The sequence below is a fragment of the Miniopterus natalensis genome, chromosome 17, assembly GCF_054644295.1.
Source record: "Miniopterus natalensis isolate mMinNat1 chromosome 17, mMinNat1.hap1, whole genome shotgun sequence".
Classification (NCBI taxonomy): Eukaryota; Metazoa; Chordata; class Mammalia; order Chiroptera; family Miniopteridae; genus Miniopterus; species Miniopterus natalensis.
Window position 1 is genome coordinate 14,045,415 of NC_142097.1, and position 19,044 is coordinate 14,064,458.

At 42.7% G+C, this 19,044-nt stretch overlaps 1 protein-coding gene across 3 annotated transcripts in view; it reads left to right on the plus strand.

Moving 5' to 3' along the window:
• SMG6 (SMG6 nonsense mediated mRNA decay factor) overlaps positions 1-19,044 on the plus strand; it is a 207,268-nt gene that overhangs the window by 76,802 nt on the left and 111,422 nt on the right. For all 3 annotated transcript variants that reach the window (XM_016211134.2, XM_087825965.1, XM_016211135.2), the window contains 2 exons: positions 13,985-14,101; positions 15,675-15,843. In XM_016211134.2, the coding sequence (XP_016066620.1) occupies positions 13,985-14,101; positions 15,675-15,843 (286 nt within the window). The remainder of the gene's footprint in view (positions 1-13,984; positions 14,102-15,674; positions 15,844-19,044) is intronic.

Below are 19,044 nucleotides of genomic sequence, written 5' to 3' on the forward strand. Positions count from 1 at the left end.
GTGCTAGGACAGCTTTGAGCCATATGCCTGGTGCATATTGTGGAAAGAAAGACTCTGAGTCCGGAGGAAGGAGGCCTATCAGGCAGCACAGTACAGGCTTGTATTATGTTGGATCTTGAAGGAAGAACTTAGATGATGGAGAGGAAAAAGATAGGCATTGGAGAGAGTGGGGATGGAATAATGGCCGTTCAGGGCCACAGAAACAGGTTTGCTATTTTATTTCTTCTTGGCTATTGTCGTTTACTATCTTGTGGTGTGGGCGCTTTTTAAGAAGCAAAGCAGTGCTCTATAAATAAATCCGTTCAGTCTTCTGAACCAGGCAGAAGCAGGTCAATTCTCTCCTCCAAATGGAGGAAATTTCACCAAGAAATTGTAGTTGAACTGGTGCTTAAAAACTGTCTGTTTGGCAGACGGTGCTAATCCCAGAATTGTAGAGCTTTGTTCTCTGTATCAGTGTTCAAATATAAATTTAGCTTCTAAATCTCTTTGTTTTTATAGCATGCTGTTGTACTTTTTGTTTTAGAAATATCCCCCAAATGTTCATAAATCAAATTATACAGTTTAGACCATTTCCCTTAATATCCATACATCTATGTTTATATATGTACATTTTTAATAGCATATATATTTTAAGATATCCTTTGGCCTTTTTAAACAAGAATCTTCTATAGCGTATGTCACTTTCTCATTTATCTAGGGTTTTTCTTTAAGATTTTAGAATACTTCAGTCTTTAGTCATCCACTGCATATAGATAGCACTTGGATATGGATTTTTCTGACTCTTAGTCTCTCTGTCACATAATGAATGTTGGGTAAACAAATGGATTACACATCAGGAATATCTCTGCCTAAAGAAACTCATTGTGGATCCTTTTGAAATAAGAATTACCACCTAATTTTTTAATATTTTAACTTAGTTTTAAAGATTTTCTTGAAGCACTATATACCTATTAATATGTAAAGTATTTCTATATCTGTATTTTTTGAAAAACATTCTTGGATAGTGATACATATTATTTTGTCTCGTGACACAGATAACTTTAGGATCATATTTCTTGAGTATATTTTAACAATATGTAGCATAAGGCCATGTGTTATAAAGGCCTTTTCAAGATCATTGTTTATTTTTTTCATACGGTATCCCTTGCATAGAGCCCATGTTAAAAAATATATATTTTAGAACTCAGTGCTGAGAAAAGATTTGTTTTTCCTGAGGAACTGATATACTTATTCCTTTCCAATAATGACAACTATGCAGTTGTTGGTGTTTACTTTTTTCCTTTGATTGCTAGGAAAATCAGAGGCAGATTTTGAGTTCATTCATGGCAGACTCTTAATTCACATGATTGACATATTTGTATTTTCCTTTTTCTTTGTTCTGATTTTTTTTTTTAAAATATATCTTTATTGATTTCAGTGAGAGGAAAGGAGAGGGAGAGAGATAGAAACATCAATGATGAGAGAGTCCCTGATCGGCTGCCTAGCCCGCAACCTGGGCATGTGGCCTGACCGGGAATCTAACCCTGATCTCCTGGATCCTAGGTCAATGCTCAATCGCTGAGCCACGCCCGGACGGGCGGTTCTGATTTTCTATATCTACTTTAATGTTATTTTATTGTAGGTGATTTTGCCTTAACTTGTCAAGGAAATTTTGTGAAATAGGTATAAAAGAATAAATATAAGTAAAAAAATTTAAATCTAGTTTAAAACAATGTATATAGTTTTTAAAAAGTATTGTTGACAATTGACCAGTTAGCAAACTGAATACAAATTTGGAAGGGCTGTTATAAAGGAGATGTCGTCCTTCCTAGAGCGTCTGAGTTGGGACTAGTTCGTGTCTCAGTGGGTTTCATTGAATGCTCCTTTCCCATTTTCTTCTTTGACGTAATTGCTTTATTTAGCCATTATTCTGCTGATCTCCTTTCTACTTTAAAACTGCATGTTACATGGTGGGTGGAGCTGGATGGAGTCATTTACTTCCTCACTCTAGTTTGAGCATTGATCATGTATTGTAAAGCTTTGAGGAACGTTTTAGGGTGAATTGCTAGAGCAGAGCCAGGTTAATGTGCAGAACTGGGTAGTCACAAGAAGTCCACCCCAGAATTATGACTTATCATTGGCCTCATTTTTCAGTACTGACTCCTCAAGATTTGTTTGATGGCTCTAATCTTTGTATTCTGGAAGCTTCTCAGGAGTCCCAAGAGACAGACCCTTCCTATTCTGGGTACCTCTCTGCCATACCTCTCTGCCATACCTCTCAGGACTTATTTTTTATTTTTTTGTATTGTTTGCAAATTCTGTCACTCTTTTAAAAATTCTTCAGGAAGCCATAAAATGAAAAAAAAATTGATTTAATCTGTTAATGTGGAAACAGCACTTCTCTGCCTCTCTGCCTCCCATATCAAAGAAGCTTTCTCTGAATCAGGATGTCTGCAGGCATTATCTCTCATTAACTTTTACTTTAAGCCCTAAGTGCTCCTGAAACTTCATACCAGCGAAGGCGGGTTTCAGGCTGTTTGAATCAGCTGCCAAATCTCTGCCTGCTCTATCAGAAGGGATGTAGCTGTATTAATTCCTTCTTATTGTTGTAGCAAAAGCTTCCTTCTAGGTTGTCTAATGGGCGTGCCTCATAGGAAGCCCCCTTCCCTTTTCTTCTGTTCCACAACCTTAAAGCAACTTCTGATAAAAGACACCCCAGGTCTGCTGATGGAATTTCATAGGGAATTACCTGCCTAATGTAATTAAGAAGCTGCCATTCTTGTTTACTCTTTCCCCAAATATTGGGAAAGAGGCGGTCAATGTGGAAGCAGAAACTCTGCCCTACAAGATTTACTTGTACCTCTTTCAAATGAGATGCTGGAATGGCAGACCCTCTTCTATTGGGGCCCATTGCTGAGGGACTCTGCTGGTGCCAGTATGCCATTCTGTTGGCAGCAGTTCAGTTTGCCCAAGAGGTGACATGTTTTTGAATAACCCTGGAATGTGGCAGGAAATTCTGAGTGACAAAAATACGAATCCAGAGACACAGCTAAGGTAGAAATGGCCATAGTTTGTTTTGATCGGTGATTGATTGATTGACTTCCCAGGATCTGTAGTAGTACCATTTCTAAATTGCATTTTCTGGAAAAAGTTAAGCACTCATTTAGAAGTGTTTTCATTTTTTCTTGTAGAGAGTAGAAATGGTTTGCTATCTGTCTTGCCAAGATGTATTGACAAAGGCCCCAAGACATTTCTTGACTCTAGAATGCCATATTAAGGTGGAGGGAAAGCCAAGCTGTTCTCTGGAGAAGGCCTAGCATTTCTGTAGATTTTCTCACCTTCAGAAGGTAGCAGTTGTGTTGTCTTGCTATAAACAGCTTTAAAATCAACCAGATCAAGAATCTGAATTCTCCACTCTTCATTTATCATCTGTGTGACTTTGATGAAGGAAGTTAACTTATCCTCTCTGAGGCTTAGTTTTTTTGTCTATAAAGTGGGGAATGTCACTGCCAGTTTGCAGGGTTTTTCTGATTTCAAATTAGATAACATATGCAAAACACCTTGTCCAGGGCCTTGGTATGTATTATGCACTCAGTAGATGTCTAGTTTTCTTTATCAAATTAGCCTCTAAGTTATGAACTCTTAAAATCTGAAATGATGAGTCAGACTAGCCTTTCAACTGTCATTCCTCTATTTAAAAATTTTTTTAAATTTTGAGATAAATTGATGTATTTTGGACTACATATATTTAAAGCATATAATTTGGAGAATTTTTACATATGTATACATTTGTGAAACCATCACTACCGTCAAGATAGTAAACCACAGCCCTCTCTCTGGAGCACACCCACCGGTACCTTTCCTCACCCTTTCCCCCCAGGGGGATTTTCCTTCTCTTTCTTTCTCTTTTAAGCTCCAAGAGCCCTTCTTTTGCCTCTGTAACTTGTTTCCTGAGCACACACACACACCCCCGCAAAAAAGGGAAAAAAAAATAGTAAGCGTGTCCTTCACCATCAAAAGTTTTCTTGTGCCCCTTTGTAATCCATTCTTCCTTAACCCTCCCCTCCCAATCCCAAGGCAATCACTGATTTCTTTCTGGTACTGTAGATTAGTTTGCATTTTCTAGAATTCAAATAGTATATTTGTGTCCTGACCCCCACCTGTCTTCTGTACTCCACATAATGATTTTTACCATGTTGTTAATTCAATAATCTTTTTTTTCTTTTTTCTGAGTAGTGTTCCATTGTATGGATATACCACAATTTATTATTCATCTCCTTGTTGACATTTGGATTTTTTCCAGTTTTTGGCTGCTATGAATAAAACTTCTATGAAAATTCAAGTGTAAGTCTGTGTAGATAAGTGCTTTCATTCCTCATGAGTGGTATGGCTGGGTCATTTGGTAAATGTATGTTTTAACTTTTAAGTTTTTGGGAAACTTCCCAACTGTTTTCCAGAGTGTTTGTGTCATTTGTGTATGAGAGTTCCTGTTACTTCACATACTCACCAACACTTGTTATATTCTCTGTCTGACTCTTTATCATAGCCATCCTAGTGGGTGTGGAGTTGTATTTGTGGTTTTGATTTCCCTAGTGATTAATAATGTTGAACATATTACCATAAGTGCATGTTGAGCATGTACTTATTTGCCATCCATATATCTTTGCTCATTTTAAAAAAATCTTATTAGGTTAAGAGAGTTCTTTATATATTCTAGGTATGAGTCCTTTTTCAGATAATATTTTACAACTACTTTTCCCAGTTAGAAAATTTTCCCTGGCTTCTCTTTTCATTTTTGTCTTTGGAAGAACAAGTGTTTTTTATTTTAATGAAGTCTCTTTTTTTAAAGTTTGATCTTTACAGATTTATTGACAAAGAAGCATTTGAACATGGTAATATAGCTGATGCTGCCAATTTTTAAAATTTCTTAATATCCATCTGATTAATGGTCCAGAGCAATGCAGCACTGAAACTGCATAAGCAATTTCATTTATGAAGAAAACAGTGCTAAGGCTCATGTTTTAAGCAAACCCCTCCTCCCGACTGCCCTTGTTAAAGAATGTACATACCATTAGTTTGAGATTTATACCTTTACGTATTTTTTGAGCAGCAAGAACATGTTTAAACAGTTCACTTAGCTTTTGCAATTCATTCTTCTTGTCATCTTTCTTCACTCTCATCACCTTCACTTTGTGCTGCTTGACATGGACGTTACGGATCCAGTGAGTCATAGCCTTGATGATGAAGCCCTCTTGCTTTCCTCCTTGTTCTTTAGACTGGAGTTCTGTCTTCAGTGAACTCTCCCTTCTTTTTCTTATTTTCTTTTGGTTGCCTCTGGCAGTTTCTGGCTCAGTCCAGATAAGGAGCCACACAGCTGGGCATCTCCAGCAGCTCAGGCCAGGTGGTACAAGGTGAGAACAGGGGGCTACAGCATCTGCACACAGTAATCAGCTAATTGAGAAGATGTCCCCAAAGTGTTAAGTGCCAATTGACATTGGTACAATACAAAGACCTTATTTAGATTTCACTAGTTATGCATCCACTCGTTTGTGTTTGAGCATGTAGTTCTATGCAATTTTATCACACAGAAAGCTTCATGTAATTGCTACCACAATCAAGATGCAGAACTGTTCCATCACTATAAAACTCCCTAATGCTACCCGTTTAGAACCATTCCTGTCCCCTTTCATCCTCAAATCCTAACCCTGTTTTCCATCTCTATAATTACATTACTTCGAGAATGTTGTATAAATAGGCTCATATAGTATGTAACCTTTTGAAATTGGCCTTTTTCACTCAGCATAATTGCCTGATGGCCTATCCCAGTTACTGTGATGTATCAGTAGTTCTTTCCTTTTAATGGCTGAGTAATATTCCATGGTATGGATGTTCCACAGTTTGTTTAACCAATCATTCACCCATTGAAGGACATTTGGGTTGTTTCCAGTTTTAGGCTATTATGAATATTTAGGCTATTATGAATAAAGCTGCTATGAACATTTGTATACAGGTTTTTTTGTGCAAAAAATAAGTTTTCATTTCTCTGAGATCAGTGCCCAAGAGTATAATTACTGGGTAATATCATAAATACATTTTTAGTTTTAGAAGAAACTGCCAAACTGTTTTCTAAAGTGGCTATCCCATTTTACATTTTCATCAGCAGTGTATGTGTGATCCAGTTTCTCTGCATCCTCACCAGCTTTTTGGTGTTGTTACTATTTTTTATTTTAGCCATTTTGGTAAATGTTTAGTGATATCTCATTATAGTTTTAATTTTCATTTCCCTAATGACTAACGACAGTGAACATCTTTTTATGTGCTCATATTTCATCTGTATATCCTTTGTGATGAAATGTCTGTTCATATCTTTTGCCCATTATCTAATTGGATTGTTTGTTTTCTTACTGTTGTGTTTTGAGAGTTTTTTTATATAGTCTAGATACTAGTCCTTTATAAGATGTGTAGTTTGCAAATATATTTTCTCAGTCTGTAATTTGCCTTTTCATCCTCTTACAGTCTTTTGTAGTAAAAGTTTTTAATTTTTATGAGGTCCAGTATATCAATTTTCCTTTTATAGATTGCACGTGAAAATTTTTTTGTTATTTTCCTAAAAATTTTATGGTCTTATGTTATACATCTAAGTCTTTGATTCATTTTCAGTTAAGTTTTATATAAGGTGTGAGATGTAGGTCAAGGTTCATTTTTTGCCTGTTAATGTCTAATTGCTCCAGCGCCACTTGTTGACAAGACTTTCTTCCTTTCTTCCTTTCTTTGACTTAACGTTGGGAAGAATGACTCCTCCCACTTTGTTTTTCTTTTTTTAATCTTCACCTGAGGATATTTTTCCCATTGCTTTTTCAGAGAGAGTGGAAGGGGGAGAGAGAGACACATCAATTGGTTGCCTCCTGCAGGCTAGGGATCGAGCCTGCAACCGAGGTACGTGCCCTTGATCAGAATCGAACCGGAGACCCCTCAGTCTATAGGCCGATGCTCTAACCACTGAGCCAAAGTGGCTAGGGCTGTTGTTCTTTTTCAAAATTGTTTTGGTGATTCTAGGTCCTTTGTCTTTTCATATAAATTTAGAATAAGCCTTTCTTTATCTACAAAAAATTTTGCTGAGATTTTGGTGGTAATTGCATTAGACCTATAAAGATGTCAGTGGAAAACTGACAGTTTTGAGTCTTCCGATTCATGAACGTGGTAGGTCTCTCCAGTTACTTAGGTCTCCTTTGATTTCTTTTATCAGCATTTTGTAATTTTCAATACAGAGATTCTGTATATATTTTGTTAGGTTTATACCTAAGTATATTATTTTCATTGGCATTATTGTAAATAGTATTTTTTTAAAATTTTGATTTCCATATAGTTGGTATCTCAGAGCTTTTTGCGCAGAATTGTGGTTGGAGTAGTCTGAGGTTTTCATGTTCGTAGCAAAGGAAGATCTAGTAGTTGGAGTTTGAAGTTTAAATTGCAGGCATTTGAAAGCCAGGTATGGAAACTGTGCGTATAAAAGCAAACAGACTTGAATTCAAATCCCAGTTCTAACACTGGCTCTATGACCTTGGGCAAGTCATTTAACTTCTTTGAGCCTGTTTCCTCAACTGTCAGAAAGGGAGAATACTACTCCTTTGCAAATCTTTTGTAAAGCTTTGAGATAATATATATAAATGGCTTTGTGCCTAACACAGGTCTCAGTATATCTTAGTTATTATTTCTGGCCATGAAATCATGTGGAATCATGTCACTTATGGTTAGGATTCACAAATGAGAGAGGCATATGTACCTACTGTTATGAACAACAGACGTTTCTTGCACCCCTTCGTAGTGCTAATTTTCAAGGACGTGAAGTCTTGACATACCTCTTTTCCTCAAGAGGCTTATAATTTTGTTGGGAAACATGTTACATGTATAAAAATTCCAGGACAGGGTATCATTTGTTAAGTTCCACATGCATGGGGCAGACAGTGACACATCAAACAACTTTCTCTTCCTGGGTTTTGTTTGCCCTTTTGGACCCTGTTTAGGGAGGTAGCTTCTGGATGTTGGTGAGAGAATGTGTGGAGGTGGGAGGGGGTGTGTACAGATTTAGGGGAAGGGAGTCATGTGGGAATATGTAATTAATTTTTATACTTTCCCCAGTAAACCATCGACCCTTTTTATGATGTCATGAGGGATTCCTTAATTTTGCAGCTGCTTCCTGATTACGTCAGAGAGGAGCCTCTCACCCCACAGCCCGGAGCTGCACTCATACAAGAATTGGAAACAAATGAAGTGCTGAATATCTAATAGCTTCCACAGGGAGAGCCAGTTCAGACTTCCCAGGCCTCCTTATGCAAGGTCTTCCTCAAGTATTTCTGACCCCCTGAAGTGTATTTGTTCTGGAAAGACAGGATTGGCACAGAGCCAAGTGGGCAGGAGCCTGGGGACTCCTCGATGCATACCTCCCTCCTTTCCTCCAGGTGTTCTGCAATCCCAAATCTCTGCCCCCTTTCCTGGATCTCCTTTGGTGGATGTTATCCTTCTTTGAGGTCTCAGGATCCTCTGCAACCTGCCAAGATTATCAGTGAGAGAGTTTTTGACCTATTCCAGTTCATGTCTTCCCTCCCCCACATTATCTCCATCTTCTCTTGACTTACTTTCTGCAGCATTTTTGACATCTGTCACCCCTTTACAACCCATCTTCCACCTTCCTTATAAGAAAGATGTGACATTTATTTGGCATTATAAAGTTTATGAAGTACTATACCTATAATTTCTCTTAATTCAGACAAGTTCATGCCCTCTTAGTTTCCCAACTGGTCTCCTTCCCTGTTAGCTTTTTCTAGCTACCCTAATCTGTCCTAAATGCTTTAACTAGGTTAATCTTCATTAAATACCTCTGCTTCACTTGGAAACCTTGAGCAAGTAAGTCTTCCTCACTGCCTGTCGAGTCTACTCAGCGTTCCTGGTTGCTGTGGTGGTGCAGGCCCTGTGCTTTGTGCTCCCCGTTACATAGCAGGCCGAGTACAGTGCTTGTGTCTGGGAATGTGCCTGGTGTGTCCCTGCCTTCATGTCTCCTTAGTACACGCAGTCCCTCCTTTATCCTGCCAGTTCCATCTTTGTTTATCTTGCAGCCCTGCTTGCAAGTGCTCTCTTCCATGAAACCTCTGATGTACACTAGCTGGAAACAATTTCCTTTCCTTCTGGTGACAGAAAGCATCTCGCTTCCATCTTCCTTATGGCATGTAATACATTGTCATGAATTTTAATTGTTTGGGTATTTGTCTATTCTTTCTGTATTATTCTTTAGATTATCATCCCCTCATGGACAGGATCCTATTTTCCTTTATGTCCTCCAAAATTGGGCACCCAAATAAATATTTTTGGAAATAATGGAAGAGGTCACTTTGTTAGGAGGTTGGGATTTCCTTTGCCCCCACATTTACCCACTAAAAGAAATTAGACTTTTATAATGCTTGAAAATCCAGGAGTAACAGGCATGCCAGTAAAGGCTCTTAGGGAGGAAACCCTCCACATTTCTCTGTCTTGTCTCAGCTGTACCATGCCCGGGGATATGTCATGACTTTACTTCTATCCAGTCAGCCTTACTGTGCTCTGCCATTGTGCACGAATAATGTTCTTAGTTGTATTAGTGCTTGATTTTTCTGACTCATTTATTCTGCTTCTCAAGGAATGAAATTACACACTGATGGCGTGGACATCTCTGCTTTTGCTCTGAGATTTTGTTCTGGTTCCTATACAATGACTGCCTCCTCCACCTCCTCTTCAGCCAGCAACTGCCACAGAGAACTCTGTGGCTCAAACAGCAGCAGTCAAAAGATGCTCTCACTACCCACTTCCTGTACACAGGGAGGTTTTGGTGGGCTGCTCAGGAACTGTGCCAGCCCTGTGTCTGACTGGTAACTGACTCATGAGAAAAGCAGCCTTATGTCTGAAAGATAAGAGCCAACAAATTGCCTCCAGGTGGTATTAGTTTGGAGGTGACTGACCATTTCCTCTCTGAGAAGAACTGGTGGGGAGGGAATCAGTGAATAAGTGGTCTTGCCCGCATTCTTCTCCAGCTGTTAGTGAAGCAGCCAGGCATTCTCTGCTGGAATGGCTAGTGGACCCCAGTGCCCTCTGAATCCCTTCTGCTATCGTCAGGGTATCAGACTATGTGTGTCATCCATCCTGTGTCTTCCCTTCATTACTCCTCTTCTCCTCTTGCCAAGAAGCTGGCTGTGTGCACCCGGGGAACTGCTTGTTCCATTGCTGCCAGATTTTTTTTTTAATTTTTTTTTTTTGACCAGCCAAACCTCATCCCTGCTGATACTGGTTTCCTCCAAATCTCTCCCTGACCCAGTTGATCAAATGTGATGGTTCTGAACTACTGTCCCCTCGCTGAGCTTCAAGGGTCCACGCAGGTGGGCCTGCCTTCCCTCCCCTCCTCTTCCTTCTCCACCCCTAATGCCTCACTCCCATTTCCTGCAGGAGGATGCTTTGCCATCCTGGAGCCGTCAAGCACAGCTTTGCTTTGGCAGCATCGTCGCACACACACTGGTTGGAGAGGGGACGTGTTTATCACTTTTCCTGGAGATTATCTGTTTAAGCACTTCTCTGACAGTTACAATAACAAGGGCAGTGTGTTGTGTTTCCCAGCAGAAGGACACTTGCTGTTGAAAGATGTATAGCACTAATTAGAAATACATAACATCCGGCCACATGGCAGCCTTCTCCCGGTCGCTCCATTTCCTGATTTCATACAACTTTGACGACAGTTGGTTTATGTTTTCCATGAATATGTTCTCAGAAAAATGAGAAAGTCTCCCTGTTACATAGTAGCGAGAAGACTATTTCTGCCTGAGCAGGTATTTGGCGACAGGAATAGTGGGAGCAGTGGTCACCTGCCCATCGGAGAGCATGTGGGAAGGGGCAAAACCAAGTTCAGACCTCAGGTGACTTTGTTAGTAAGAAATATTTTTGTCTGACTTCCTTAGCCAAAACCATCCCCCTAAATCCTGAGCAAGCCTGCTTTTGGAAAGAAGGGGAAAGGCTGTTTCACAATGTTAATGAGTTCTTCAGCTCATGTCAGGCTCTTGCTACCTGACACAAAGCCAGAGGAACCCAAGCAAATACCAAGGCAAACAATGCTTTTTCCTTCCCCACCCCACATCATTTGTTGGCCTGGCCCAGCCCAACTGCAGGGATATATATGGGCATTCGTCAGACTGGGGCCAGTTTCCCAGATCGGGTCCCAAAGTGGGTGGACTCTAGGAATCTGGATGCTGTTTTTCTACCCACTTGTGTAAGAGTGAATGCTTTCCAAGGAGTGGCATCATCATGGCTTCTAGCCCACAGAGCCCAGGTGAAGTGAAGAGCATCTCTTGAAGATACCATAGCACTTAATATATTTCTCACTGGAGGCCCTGGGTTCACGTTGCCATGGTTACTTGGGCAAATAACTTTTCCTCCCCACCTGATTGAAATGACCTGTGATTCAGGGACTCTGTTTCATTTGTAGCCGTGTTCTTCACAGTACCCAGCACAGGGTCGAGCACATTGTTGGTGCACAATATGTGCTTACTAGGTATCGTTGAACCGTGGAGATGGGCAGGCCTTTCAGAAAGGACTCCATATGAAGTGGTCATCAGAGGGCTGACTGAAATCGAGGCATTCTGACCCCCAGATAGCTGTGATAGTACCACCTGTTTGATCAGAGCAGAAAAGCTTAGTGGTTTATACCTCCCCATCAGTTGGACCAGACACTCACCAGGGAGTGCTATCAGGCCCTTTCCTGGGAAGGTGGGGGGCAAGGAAAGAATTGAGGTGATACAACTGTGACCAAGAGCAGAGCAGTCATGAAACTGCCTTTTAGCTGCTGCTCTGAGAGATAGTTGAGCCCTTCCAGACCTTTACAGCAAAGAGGCTCCAGTTGTTGCTCCCCCACCTGGTCTCCCTAGGGACCACAGGTATTATTTGTTCTTAAGCAGTTCATTCTCCCCCTTGAGCCCTAGCCCCCACTTTGAATTCTGAGAAGTAGTCTAGCCTGAGATTGCCATTTGTTATAAAAATAGAAATGGGCTTGGTGAAATTAATTTTCCCCTGTCCCAGGCTAATGAGAGTGTCTTATTATAACCTTGGGCTTCTCGAAACCCTATTCTCTTGGAGCTAAGACCCCCCTCCACCCCTATCCCTTCTAAGGGCCTTGTGTATGCAAGTAACATCTGCCTAAATGCCCAGTTGATGAGGGGACACTAATGTGTACTCACTGTGTCATACACTAAGATGTGATCTCCATTTGTCCTATCTATCCTAGCTTCCCCGGGACTTATTCCTCCATTCCTGGTTTTGTTGCTAATTAGAGGCAGGCTGCTGGCAGTGCTTGGCAGGAGACTGGGCTGAGCTGGGATGGTATGTCTAGACAGGGCTGCTGCCTACCAAAGGGGTGGAGGGGAGATGCTGACAACTTTTCTTGGGATGGCTTCTACATCTTCCCCTTTCCTACTTTCCATGCTCTCTTTTGGTTCTTAGATGGTTGTTTTCTGTCTCTAACAGAGGTTTAGGGCCTTACCAGTGGTGATCTATTCTGATCATATGGATTGTTACCACTTCCTTACTGCCCGCCACAGTAGAGTCAGAAAGTGAGAGGGTGGTATTTGGAACTGGCATATGGTAGGATGGGCTGGAAAGCCACAGTAGAAGAATTGCTATACTGATGCTATTCGTATGTTGGGATCTCCTGAGCAGCAGTCAGCTTCTTCTCACTCCCATGGCTTTCTAAGTGGCTTGGAGCTGGCTTTGTGTACTCCAACCATGTTTGCTCCTATGGCAAAGACAGTTAGGAATAACTGGTTGTGTAGCATCTTCTGGAGTAAAGATGTCAGTTAGGCCTCATTTGACAAGACTAGTGTCAATGAGGAGAGTGGGAAAGGGGCTCCCCCTTGGTTATCAAGGTTAAAATGCAGTCAGGGACAGAGATCAAACATGTGGCTAATTATCCTTTTAACACTTGGAGATTCTGAGCGTTCTCCTGTATTACAGAGGGAATTAACAGATTAACTGCTGCCAGAGCGGGTGAGTCTGGCCCCTGATTTCATCTCCTGTGTGTATTGGGTGTCTCTTCCTCTGAGGCTGCAGACTGGACTGCTGCCTTCTGTTTGTCACCGATTCCTCTCAAGTCTGGATGAAGTGGCTATCAGGGAGGGCCATTCACAAGGAGTATGTGCAGGCAGTGGTTTGGGGGTGTATATGTAGCTCCCGCCAAGTAATAGCTCTGACCACCACCACGGTGGCTCCTTTCACTGAGCTATAGCCAGAAGGAAGTTAGCAAGGCTGAGAAAGTGAGGGGGAAAGGGTGCTAGTATTGGGAACAGGCTTATTTTTTAGCTCTAGGGGGAAGAATTTGTGGAAATAAACTCTTAACAGATTAAGTGCTTATTGTGTGCCATTGCACTGTCCTATATAAAAGCAATTCAGTGAAAACAGGTTATTTGTAAGTGTCCTGTATTCTCTTAGGAGGAGGAACATAGAGGAGGTAAAGATGGAACCAAAGGTTGCTGATTCCGGAAGATAACTTTTAAATTTGTATTTTTATTATTTTAATTGGTGATTTTACTCCTATGTATTCATTAGAAAGACCAAGTTAATTAATTAAATATGAGTTCTTGTTACTATGGCCTCACATTATCAGTAGCCAACTAACTAAAGGCAGAAAGCCTGCAGCTTCAACTCGAACTGCCCACCTTGGGGTAACTGGTGCTGGGGAAGTGGTGTGATACAGAATTTACAGTTCCCTATCATAAGCTTTCGAGTGCTTACCCGTACCCCAGGCATCGTGGTAAGCACTCCAGGTGCAATCCTTTAGTCAGCCTTACAGCTACCGCTTACAGAAGGAATATTACTGCCGCTGGTCTTGGGTGAGGAAAAGGAGCTCAGTGATGTGACCAAGGAGGTGCACTAGGGAGGTAGGAGAGTAGCCCTCGGCCCCCAACGTATACTGATGGGAGTTTCACTTGCTTCTCCTCAGACTGCTTCTCTGAGGAGTGTCGCTCTGTGATCCAGGAGCAAGCCGCAGCCCTGGGCTTGGCCATGTTTTCTCTCTTGGTGAGGCGCTGCACGCACTTACTTAAGGAGTCTGCCAAAGGTAAGCAGATGGGGGGGGTCCCCTGACTGGGTGGCTTTCCAGCTTCCTGGGCCCCATCCCAACAAACTCAGGATGCCACGCTACTTTCTCAATGTCTTTGCCTTCCACTCCATTCTGCTTCCCAGCATCCCTCTTCCTTTTGCCCACCTAACTGGTCCCACCCCGTTGCCCAGCCTGATTACCTTTATGGCCCTCTTTCCTCCTCGTGGAGCTGGTCCCTCCCTCTTTTCTCCTTTAGTAGTTAGGGTTTTCACTGTACCTCTGAGCTGCTGTGTGTTTCTGCTTCTTTAAAAAAACCAGACAAGTGAGTTTCCCTTTTTGTTCATAATTGATGTTTTAGTTTTCCCCTTTTATCTGTATGTCTTTGTCTGACGGGTGCTGTAACAGCTGTGGACCAGCCATCTTAGGAGACCCACTGGACCAGAGCAAGGACTATCTTGAGCCCTTGGGTTGAGCAGTGCCCTGTACCCTTTAAGGCTGCCATGAGAATTCCAGGCCTGATTGCTGAGCCCTGTAAGGCAGGGCTGAAGATGGTACCTTCCGTCCACCTCCTGGATCAGTATTTGTGACTAGTTTGGCACCTCTGTTATCCTCCCACCGCATCAGCTTTGTGAATGCGTCCAGCCCCTGAGGCTGCCTTTTTTTTTTTTTTTTTTTGGAGGGAAGGTGGGGGTAACTTTTAATTTGGAAACAATTACAAATTTATAGAAAAGTTGCAAGAATTATACAAAGAACTCCTACATATCCTTCACCCAGATTCTCCAGTTGTTAGCAATCAACCATATTGGCTGTAAGTTCTCTCTCTTCCCATACACACACACATGTACTTATGCTTATTATTATTTTTCTTCTGAACCATTTGGTTCTAAGTTGCAGACATGGTAGCCCTTTACCCCCAAATACTTGATTGTGTACTTCCTAATAACAAGGACATTCTCTTACATGACAGTACAGTTATCAAAATCAGGAAACCAGAATTGATATAGTACTATTATTGAATCTACAGACCTTACTCAGTTTGTACCAATTGTTCTAAAAATATATGTGTGTTTTTCTGGCCTAGGATCCACTCCAGCATCACACTTCGCATTTAAATGTCATGTCTCTTTAGTCTCTTTCAATCTGGAATGGTTTCTCAATCTTTCTTTGTGCTTTATGACCTTGACATTTTAAAGTGTACAGGCCATTTATTTTGTAGAATGTCCTACAATTTGGGTTTCTCTGATATTTCTTCATGATTAAATTCAGGTTATGCAGATATGGCAGGAACTCTGGTGCCATCTCAGTGCTGTGTTGAAGGAAAGCTGAAATGGGCGCGAGAGGCCAGAGTAGCAACTTCAGCCAGGCCACAGGTGGAGCAGAAACAGCTGTCTGCAGGGGCAGACCCAGTACACTGGTTCTCTCTTTGTCCTGCTTTTCAGAATCCTCTTAGGTGCTGTCCTTCGCTTCCGGGCCCAGCTGTCCTGTGAACTTGGTCTCCCTTCCCTAAGAGCTTGCTGCCGTCCCAGTGCCCCAGGCCTCACTCGGAGGCCACAGCAGACATAGGCCCAGCTCTCACCCTTTGCCTCTGCAGCTCAGCCGTCCTCTCCTGAGGACGAGGATGACCAGGATGACATCAAGGTGTCTTCCTTCGTCCCGGACCTGAAGGAACTGCTCCCCAGTGTGAAAGTCTGGTCAGACTGGATGCTCGGCTACCCAGACACCTGGAATCCTCCGCCCACATCCCTGGATCTGCCCTCGCAGTGAGTCAGCCTGTTCGTTCCTTCAGCACTGCTGGCCTTGGCCCACCTGTGTTCCCACAGCTCCCCTCCCAGCTCTCTCCTTTGTTTCCCCCCACCCCAGCCCCTTGTTTCTCTCTTCTCTCCTCATTTGAACTTCTGTTTTTCCCTTCCTTGAATACACCTTCCTTGTCTCCTATTTTAGGTTATCTTTGCCTGTGCTCGGCCTGTTCCTCCTCTCCCAGGCTCTCTCTCGCCCCATAGCTTGCTCTGCTTTGTTCTTTTGCCTTGCTCTGTGCTCTCATTCACTTCATCTGGTTCATGCGCATTGTTTCCGCAGCTGCCTCTTGAGTGTGGGTGTGTGCGTGAGAGACTTTGCCTGTCTCTCTCTCCCTTTTAGCTTATCTGTGTGCATCTTTCAGGCTATCTCTCACTGCCTCTGTGCTGTCTTGTGCACTGTCTCCTTGCCTCCTCTCATGGCACTGCAGTGTATGGGGAAGGCGCGTGCGTGCACCTCTTTATCCCATTCGCTTCTTTCCCTGTCTCATCAGCATACCCCACCCCGCCTCTGTGACTGTGTTTCAGTGTGGTGTCTATCAGAGCATTTTTGGTGTGGGTGTGTTGATCTGGGGAGTGTATATGTATGCCTGGGTGTGTGTTTGTATGACATTTTTATTTCTTTTTAAAATTTGTGGTAAAAATATATATAACACAATAAACTTTATAAAAATATACACATATAACACAATTTGCCATCTTAACCATTTTTAAGTATACAGTGGCATTTCGATGGCATTTTACATTCACATTGTTGTGCAACCACATATGGCTATTTCTTTTGTCTGTTTCTGTGTGTGCATTGTATCTCTGTGTGGGCCTGTTTGGGTGTAGTTGTCTATCCGTATTTGAGTGTGAGGGTCTGTGTGTTTCTGTCTCTTGGGATCTCTCTATCTAAGGGTCTTTCGGTGTGCCTGTCCATGTGTGTCTGTGTATGTGTCCATGTGCTGTGTTCATATCCATGTCTGTGTCTGTCTATCCTTGGGTGTGTGGGTCTGTTTGTGGAATTCATGCATCCCCAAAGATTTCAGTGTGTATCTGTGTCCATACCCATGTCCATCTGTGTGTATCTGATTCTGGGTCCATGTCAGTCCATGTCTGCTTTGGTCTTGCCCATATCTCTGTGTGAGAGTATGTATTTGTATGCATGCCTGAATATCTGTGTCCAAGACCGCCTGTACCATGTCTGTGTTTGTGACTGGGTCTCTGTTGGAGGGGGATTTCTGTGTATGTGGGTCTGGTGGGTCTGCCTGCGTCTACCTGCCTCTGTCTGCTTCCCCTGTGTCTCTTTGCCGGCCTCACCTACTGCCTGCTTGCCTCTGCCTCTCCCTCCTGCCTGTTTCTGTCTGTCTTGGCTTGTCCCTGCCTGCTTGCCTCTGTTTCTTTGTCTACCTCTGTCTGCCTCTGCTGTTTTTGCATGTCTGTATTAGAGGTTAGCAAACTATGTCCCATGAGCTAAAAATGGTTTACATTTTTTTCATGGTTGAAAAAAATTTTTTAAATAATATTTCATGAGTCGTGAAAATGATATGAAGTCAGATTTCAATGTCCATAAAGTCATATTGGAACACAGCCATGCTTATTCATTTGCACTTTATCTATGGCTGCTTTTACACTGCACCAGTAGATTGAGTAGTAGTTGCAACGGAGACCTTATGGTCTGCAAAGCCTAAACTATTTACTATCTAGCCTGTTACAGAAAAAGTTTTCCGACTCCTGATCTATATCCATGTTTCTATGTTTCCATGTTTCTCTTTCTTATCTGTATTAGTGTCACTGTCTGTGTGTGTATTCGTGTTTGCACAATATTGTCTTAATTTATATGCGTGTAGGTGCCTATCTCTGGTCAACTATTGACTGTCCATCTCTCTTCCTCTCCCTTTCTCCTCCTCCCTCTTCCTATCATTGTCTCTCTCTCGGTTTATCTGTCTCTGTCTTTGCTTCTCTCTCTTCCTCCCTTTTCATTTCTTTGTATTGTGGCCTCTGGCAGGAGCTCCTTCTGGCTTTGCGTTGCGTGTGTATGTGTGTGTTTGGTAACAAGCATCCATACCCAGCATCTCATTGTTCTCCATTGCTCCTCTGAGCGGGAAAGTACTGGAGGATACAGTGTGGAGACCTAGGCTCCTGCAGACAGTACTTCTAGGGAGTGGGGTGCTTCTCTGGGCTGGGGGCCAGCCATGTGGGTCTCTATTTGTAGGTGACCCACAGAGGTAATGCTACAGCAGAGATTTCTGGCCAGCAGTTATTGATCTTTCTGTGTGGACTATGTAGTCTGACTCTTCACCCCCCCTTTGCTTCTTCAAATTCCTTTCTTGGTCTTCACCCCAAGACATGCCCCTGGACTGTTTGGCCCTCTTTCCTCTGTTCCCCATCTCTAACTCTGTAACTGTGTGAGTGATGCTCACAGCATCAAACAGTTCTCTGCATCCTTCCTCTAAACCCTCTTAGGTTTCCAAAAATGCACTCTAGGCTGAGGCTTCGTGAGCCAGGGTTAAGCCCTGGGCTGAGCAGCTGGGGCCACGCAAAGGAACTGACAGATCTGCTAGCTAGGGGTCAGCTGTTTCCCGGCCATGTTCCGCAAAGAGTTAACATGTACAACCTCCAACTTTTCAGGCTGTTAATCTATAATGCCGACTAGGCAATTTGCAATTTTGAGAAGAAAATGACAAAGAAAGGCTCAGTTCTCCAAGTATCTGAAGCCACTGCTTCTGAGCATGCGCAGGGTCACAGAGTGTTCCTCCCTTCCTTTTCGGGGGTGAAGGGTGGGGAGGCAGACTGTTTGTCCCTGGAGCCTGGGCTTGCCATGGGTCACCTCACCTCACAACCACAAGTCCCCTAGATACAGTCCATCCAACCCCTGTTTACCCATATCCTGGGCCATCGGGCCTGTTAACTCTCTTCTGCGGCTGTCTCCTTTTATCCCTCCTCCCTCTCGCGATCCCTTTGGCTTTTGTTTGGCTGAGGAAATGGAAAGCTCACACAGGAAGTGCTGGGCCTCATTTGCTTGAGGTGCTGAGTCTGTTTTTTCTTTGGATGCTGCAGCAAATGGCCCGTTGCCGGCTTATGTGAGCTGCTGCCCATCTTTGGGCAAGGGCTCAATCAGCAGCTAGGCACGTGGTCCCAAGCTACAGCCATCCCCAGCTGGGCTTCACCTCCTGGGCTACATAC